Source organism: Phoca vitulina, unplaced genomic scaffold (assembly GCF_004348235.1).
Source record: "Phoca vitulina isolate PV1807 unplaced genomic scaffold, GSC_HSeal_1.0 scaffold13, whole genome shotgun sequence".
In the NCBI taxonomy this organism is placed as follows: Eukaryota; Metazoa; Chordata; class Mammalia; order Carnivora; family Phocidae; genus Phoca; species Phoca vitulina.
Window position 1 is genome coordinate 6,823,024 of NW_022589716.1, and position 7,583 is coordinate 6,830,606.

General features: G+C 57.6%; 1 protein-coding gene across 3 annotated transcripts in view; it reads right to left on the minus strand.

Annotated features, from left to right (window-relative positions):
* Positions 1–2,633: 2,633 nt before the first annotated feature.
* The window catches only part of CCDC51 (coiled-coil domain containing 51), a 12,750-nt gene continuing 7,800 nt past the window's right edge, over positions 2,634–7,583 (minus strand). For all 3 annotated transcript variants that reach the window (XM_032412666.1, XM_032412667.1, XM_032412668.1), the window contains exons 2-4: positions 5,331–5,650; positions 4,160–4,324; positions 2,634–3,646 (exon numbers count right to left, since the gene is read on the minus strand). In XM_032412666.1, coding sequence (XP_032268557.1) covers positions 2,891–3,646; positions 4,160–4,324; positions 5,331–5,650 — 1,241 coding nt within the window. In that variant the 3' untranslated portion in view covers positions 2,634–2,890. The remainder of the gene's footprint in view (positions 3,647–4,159; positions 4,325–5,330; positions 5,651–7,583) is intronic.

Below are 7,583 nucleotides of genomic sequence, written 5' to 3' on the forward strand. Positions count from 1 at the left end.
GCCGGAAGCAGCCGCGAGAGCCGGGCGCGCGGCCCCGAGCCGCCCGGGACCCCGCATTCCAGCCCTACGGGCTCCGCACTTGCCGAGGGCGGGGACTCGACCCCTCCCTGTGGGGGCGCAGGCTGCACGGCGGCGGTAGCCACGGCAACGCGGGTCGCGGCCAGGCGAGCCGAGGGCGAGGAGCGGAGCCCGGAGCGCGGGCGGCCCGGCCCCACCCCGCCGGGCCTCACCTGCGCGAGGCGCAGGAACCGGAATCAGGAGCCCTCCTGGGATGGGCGGGGCGGGGGGGGGGCGCGCTCCGCACCCCCAGGTGTGCAGGTCCCGCGCCCGGCCGCCTCCGTCGCCCCTCACCGGCCCCGCGGGCTCGCCAGCCACCACCCCCGCTCCAGCGCCGCGAGTTCCCTCCTTCCCTTCTGTGGCCGTCCTCCAACTTTCTTTACCTGAACTTCTCGGCGCCTGGTTTCTCCCCACCGCCCCTACTCTCCGGACTCCCTAACAGCCACCCCCTCCTTCCGGCCCCAACCTCTAGCTGTGCGAGAGGAGCACAGGCTTTGGGGTTGGGCCTGGGTTTGTGCCACCCCTAAGCCTAGTAACCTGACCGCCCCCCCCCCCCCCACGCCCCATACGCGCCTATTTGCTCACCGGCAAGAGGGGATACCACACCTAGCCGGCTGTTAAAGTTGAGCGCACGCGGGTTGCAAAGTGCACAAGCAAGGACACATTTACTTCTTTTCCTCCCAGGCCTGTACCTGGACCCACCCTAAGCTGAGAAGCCCTGGGCAAGTCTGGACTCCCTCACTGGCAAAAATACCTGGGCCTTTCTAGGGAGGAACCGCTGGGCAGAGACCCAGTTGTGCCCTCTGCCGGGCCCTTCACACACAGGCTGGCCTGCCCACTGAGAACTCAGGTACCAGGACCTGGCCCATCCTGTTAGGACTTTGGCTCAAGACACATATGGATAGCCTCCTGGGAGGCAAAATTTGTCACACATATCACCCTGGAAGCCCCCAGAGCCTCCACAGGCTAGGGAGAGCCTCAACCAGAAGGTCCAGGTCACCCACACTGGCTACTGTCCAAAGAGCCAACACCACAGGCACTCTCTTGCCACCTGCCACCCCCTCCCCCCAGTCAAGAGTCTGCCTTCACTCTCATCTACCCAACTCTGCCTTCCAATTTCTCTCTCACCAACTTCTCAGGTCACTCCCTTTCCTCCATCCCCTCTTCTAGCACCTAGGTCCGTGCACCAGCATGGCACCCCCTTCCCATTTTCCTTATTCCTGGCCTCTGGCATCAGACCCCAGGCCCTCCACCTCATTTTCTAACCTGCACTCCACCACTCCTCCACATCCATCACCACCTCAGCCCCCTTGGCTTTCCTGCCTGTGCAGCCTATGGGGGGAGCCCCCTCCCACATACCTGGAATCCGCCCCTCCTCAAATCCATTCACTTAAGTGCACACCCTTTAGGAATTACTTCACCCCAAAGGGGGACATGGGACTTCCAAACCCCACAGCATCCCTCATCTATACACAGATATGGCACCTCCTACCCCATCAGGAGGGTGCACATCCCACAAGCAGAGGTCATTTCATCCCATGCTGTCCTGAGGAACCATGACACAAAGAAAACAAGGTCAAGAATGGAGTGACCAAATGACCAAGGGACCAGGCGCTCAGAGGCTCACAGAACCCGTGGGCCACTTGGGCTGTATTCACAGCCCAAGCCTGACCACAGGTTCCGAGGAGGGAGGGTACCTCATAGGAAACCCTACCGGCTCCACAGGCCCCTGCAGAAAGTGGGCTCCACACAGGCCCAGACAAACAAGTCCCAGCCCACAGAAGCCCCTCCTCACAGATCTACATACCTCCACACACTCGGAAAGGAGTGGCTTTTCCAGACCTGCAGGGAGGACAGAGTACCTCCTGGCTGTTCCTGTTTACTCAAGGACACACAAGGCCACCCATAGCCAGTTAGCCCAGGTCAAAGGTTGCTGTTCTCCTCTGAAAAGGGACAGGCCGGGAGTTTCCAGGCAGTCCATCCCCGGGGCCCCCCACTGCACCTCCTACCTCTGGGAGGCCCCTCCCCATCCTTGCCATTTAGTTCACACTGCTGATGGGCTGAGCTCTGCCCCTTCCGGTACAGGCTGTCCCTAGGCTGTGTATGGGAGGACACCTAGCTCTAGGGGCACACGGGGCTGCCCAAAGCTTTCTCTGCACAGGGACCCGGACTGGCTACCAATCTCTGTAATTATGTCCCCAGCAATATTTATCAACCATTCCCCTGATCCCTCTTCCCTGCTCTCTTCCGATCATCCCTCCAGTGTTAGAACCAGAAGGTTCTCCCCACCCTGGCAAAGAAAGTAATCCAGAAACAGGGCAGTAACCATGGTCAACAGTCGGTGTGCAGGCTATATTCCACTCACTGGAACCCCCAGGCTATCTGACAGGGGAGGGTCAGGCAAGAAGAGGCCAGGCCAGGCAATCCAAAACAAAAACCCAGGCCTCAAGGGTAAGTACATCCAACATGGTCCTGAACTGAGGACGAGACCAAGAGGAGGTGAGAGAGGAACTACCGGAGGAGGTGAGAGAGGAACTAAAGGGAACGATGATTACCGTAATTCCAGGCCCAACCCTCGAATCCCAAATCTCAGTCTTCAACAAGAAGAACTCCATCTAATGTAAATTACTTTAAATAACACAAACCCAAAGACATTTTAATTGGACATTAGCACAGAGTTTTGATAATTAATATAAGTGAGCATTTTCTAAAAAGCAAAGTATGCCTGCTGGTGAGCCACACAGACCCCAAGGCTCACTTCATCATTGGGATTCTCTAACTAAATCCATAGCCACACCTATCCCCTCAGGGCCTCTGGAGGGGGGTCCAGGGGCTAGCTGGCCCTGAACAGCATGTAGAGCACAGGCAGTGCGGCCACAAATGTCACAGACGTGACCAGCGTGCTGTAGATGGTGTTCCTGTTGACCTGGGCTTCTAGCCTCCGCTCCATGTCCGACAGCGCCAGGATCATGCTCCCCTGCTCCAGCAAGGAGCCAGGTAGAGCCCCATCTGCTGGCTCCACCAGGCTCGGATGCACTGCAGCCTTTGCAAGCTGAACCACCTCGGCCGTTTGGCTGAAAGTCTTTTCCAAGCCATCAAGCCGCTCTCGTAAACCCTCTAGACAGGAACGCACCTGCCTGGAATGGCTGAGCTGCTCTTTCAAGGTGGCTGAAAGGACATCTGCGTCTCTGTCTCGGGTGGGGGAAGCACCTGACTGGGCCCCAGAGCTCTGCCCGGGCCCAGCTTGTACCAGGCCCCTTAGGTCCACCATGAGGTCGTGGAGGTCCCTCTGCTGGACGGAGTAGCTGGATGCCTGTTCTCGGATGGCCTCCTGGAGGCTCACAGGCCCCTTCTGTGCCTCTAAGAGCAAGGCCTTCAGCTCCTGTAGCCGCACACGGTTCACATAGGTGGAGCCAGCCACACCAATCAGGGCCCCCAGGACTGACCCAATGAGGGACCAGTTCTTGGTCCTCTCAGCTCGAGTGCGCTCCTTCTCGTGACTTCCCCGCACAGCCGCAGAGAAGAGGGAGAACTTCTCTCGCTCCGAGTCTTCAGCACGCAGATAGGCTGCACGAAGCCTCTTCTCCTCCTGCAGAAGCAAAGCTGTGTTACACAGCAGGAACGTGGCTCTGCAGCGGTAGCCACGAGCAGACGCTCCTGGGGCTCAGCCTCGGCCCGGCCCAGACCACATGCTCTGTAAACCCGTTGGGTGAATGAAGAGAGTAAGCCCGGTCGGGACAGGGAGCAAAGGAATTGGGGGGGGGGTGTCAAGATGAGCTGTACTATCTCCTACCCAAGCAGTGCTGGGTCTGATGAGACATGCATAATGACTACAGAATGTGTCCTCTCTGGGCCAGTCCTTCCTCCACGGTGCTCCCTCCTCAGCAATCTGGGACCCAGATTATACTGCCTTGGACTTCGAACTCCAGGAGGAAGTGGGTGGATAGGCTCCGGAAGCCTGGGGCCCAGTGTACCTTCTGGTTTACCTCCCTCACCAGACCTCTGACCACAGACCAGTGAGGGTTCCCACCTTGCCCCTCCCTGACCTGCCCAGACTAGGGTCCCTCCCCAGTGAGGAAAGGCTGCCTCCCAAGGTGCCTACCTGCAGCATCCGGTGCTCCAGCGTAGCCAGTTCTAGGTACTGGTTATCCTCTCTGGAGACGCGGTCCAAGCGGTCCCTCACCTCCTTCAGCTTGGCCTGGTGAACTTCCAAGTCCTCCCGAGCCTCTCGGACAAGCCCTCGAGCCACCATGAACACTTTCTCTGCCTGCAGAGAGAATGATGGAGGCTGTCTGCCCTTCCCTCCACACCCACACAGGCTCAGCTCCATTCCCAACAAGGCTGTGGCTGAGGTGAGTGGGGTCTTGGTGCAAAAGGGTGGAAGAGGAGTCCCTCAGACACAAAATCCTGGCTCACCCAGCAGGCCTCAAAGTGCAACTCCGGGCCACACCCATCAGAATCCCCGGATTTATCCATTCAAGTAGAAATAATGTGCCCCTGAGAAACTGGAAAATAGCTAATGCTGTACACAAAACCCAGGCAATTCTAGTCTGATACAAACCACAAAGAGGAACCCAGGTTCCGAAGCTGTTCACGTACATTACCTTAGCCACACCTCACAACAATACCATCAGCGGCATTGCTGTGGCCTCCATGTTACAGACCCAGAAACGCCAGCTCAGCCAAGGTCACGACCTCCAAAGGGAGGGACAGCACGGTGCCTCAAAACCTCCCGCTGAACCCCAGGTTCTTGTCACCTCACTAGCCTGGTCTGCGCTAGGCAGGAGCAGGAACAGAGATGACAGAATGCGTTTCTGTTGCCACCAAGGGCTTCACAGCCCCAGGCTGAGCTCTTTCCAGCTCAGCACAGGATGCTGCCCCGGCCCTGGGCCTCTACCTTCACCAGGGCTGTTTTAATTCCACACAGGGCTTTGAGGACGCTCTAACACTCTCACCGACCCCAAAGGGCCCACGTAGGAAGTGTCCACGGGTCTAACACAATGGATGTCGATGGCCGGGGACTGATCGGTACACAGAAACCTGTTTTTTGGGTAGGTGAGCACGGTTACACAGAGATCTTCACCCCAGGACTATCAAACCCAGGTTGTCATGTGAGAAATGAGTCAAATCCCTCTATGAATAGTATTTGTTCAAGGAAAGGCAAATGTGGGCATGGCTGGTGGTGTGTGGCTGGTGATTTATTTGGCAGGAGCCTCCGGGCCACATTTCCCGAGTCAGAAGGCAGGGCCAACCACCCCGACTTCCCTCCTCACCTCAGTCACGTTTCCCTGGGCCTCTCGAACCTCATTGAGTCCGACAAACTCTTCATATCTGTCCCACCATGTCGTGGCCGTGGAGGACGCTCGCTGCCGAATGCTGTGCCCCAGGGCTCTTCCCAGAGCTGTGACGCGGTGGTACAGCCCCAGGGCCACCTCCTTAGGTTCCTTCTCTCTGGGCTGGCTAGGGCCGGGGCTGCAGAGAGTCCTGATCATACAGAGGTCCCTTCCAAGGAGGCCGCTCCGCACCAACACGCGGGGCACACCCATGACATGCTGCATGGTAAACGTGGTGCGGTGTCCTGTCATCAGGAGATCTGGGGGGGGGGGGGGGAAACGCAAGACAGATCAGCTCACAGCTGAGAAACGCTGGGCAGGAGTCAGGTTTTAGGGCCTAGGGACAGTTCTGAACTAATGTCCATGAGAAAGTCCAAACTGAGCGCTACTCTGTTGTACCCGGAGACAGTAGCCACTGCAGTCGGGCTTCCGAGGGCGCTCCCAGACAACTCGGGGAAGAACATACTGAGGAGATCATGCCTTCTACCTCCCTCCGCGAAGCTACCAGACCCTCCCATTCCACCCACCTTCCCCACATCCCCCAGGTCTCTGCTGTGACTTGGATGAGAATCCTGGTGCCCGGTTTTCTGATAATGCCAAAGAAAATTCTCAAACCTGAGTTGTGCCCATGCTGACAAAGCCCCACAAAGGTTCGTAAAGACCCCCTGGGAAACTGTGGAACTGAGGGGATTTCAGGGAAAGATTTCTGTAAAAGGCCATCAAAACCAACTACCCGGACTCTGAGGGCTGCTGCAGCCCTGGGCACGCAAAGTTTTGCTTATGTTCGAGGACATAGGTCGTTCGCGTCCCAAGGCAGAAAATTCCCTCCTCAGCTGTCCTCTGAGAAGACAATTCCAGGAGAAAAAGGAAACAAAACAAAAAGCCTGGATCTCTTCACAGAGGACAGCTTTTCTTAGGTTCACACAAGCCCTTCTCCTGTGCGCTCCGAGCCCAGACTGTCCAGGCTTCCAGTACCGTGTCACAATCCTCACCTTCTGTAAGCTTTCTCCCGCCTCTCCAGCCTCAGTCGCACCCTACAGGTTAGGTTTCTTTCCCTTTTCAACCTTGCTTTGATGCTTGGGCCCCAACAACACCCACTTCTCATTACCTAAACAGCACAGGGAGGCTCCCATTACCCAGTCAGGCTTTGCCTGAACCCAAGAGCAGCGAGGACTTTGAGGACCCCAAGAGAGGGCCAGGTGACCCATGCTCCCCGCACACCTGGGCCAGCACTCCCTCCCCTGGCCGGCGCCCCCCTCCCCCCCAGGCCCTCAAATACAGTCACAGTGACACCTGGTGGACAAACAACCAGGCCAGAGACAAAAGCAGTGGGAGCTGGGGACAGGAAGACAGACTGTAGGAGCTCCGGGGATGAAGAAAGGGGCTTCTGGATGTAACAGAGACCGGCTCAGACCATCCCAGCCTCTTCCCTCTTGTGCTGTGCTCGGAGAAGCTCAGGCCCTCTAGAAAACAAAGTTGCTTGGGTAGGGACATGCCTCCTGCCCAAAGCAGGTCCAAACTGAGCCACAGAAGGGGACATTCCTGTGACACTGGTTCCAAGCTGGTGCTGCACCTAACTCCTGGGCCCCATCCCTAAGGCTCAAGAAAGCACACAACATCCATGACAAGGTCATGGGGTCGAGCTAGCCTCCGAGGCCTCGATGCCAGCACCCACTGCACTGAGCTGTGACCCCACAACAATCCTGCGGGTGGACCCTGCACCAAAGCAAAGCACACAGACTTGCAGCCCCGCCAAGTATAGCCCTCTCCTTTTCAGCAACATTCACCAGAAGTGTCCACCTCGGCTATCACTACGTTCTCAGCCCCCATTCTATCCTGATCCCACTCCACCATGAGGTTGCTCCCCCGGGGGCCCCGCAAAACTTCCACCTTGCTGGACTCAGCAGGCGCTTCTCAGATTTCTTCTCCAAATCTCTGCAGCTTTCAACACCCTGTCTTTTTTAATTCACTACCCCCTCTCGGCTTCCTCCAACCTTCTCAGCCTCCTTTCCCGGCTCCTCCTCTACCAGCCGCCCACTCCTGGAAGCCAGGAGGGTCACCCATCCCTGGCAGCAATGATAGCTACATCCTCCTGCATCGTCCTGGCTTCCTCCCTGCTGCTCACAGCCGTTCTTCACAACCTGAGGCTCTATTAACTCATCATTTCACTTCCCTTGGTTCAAACCCCGCCTC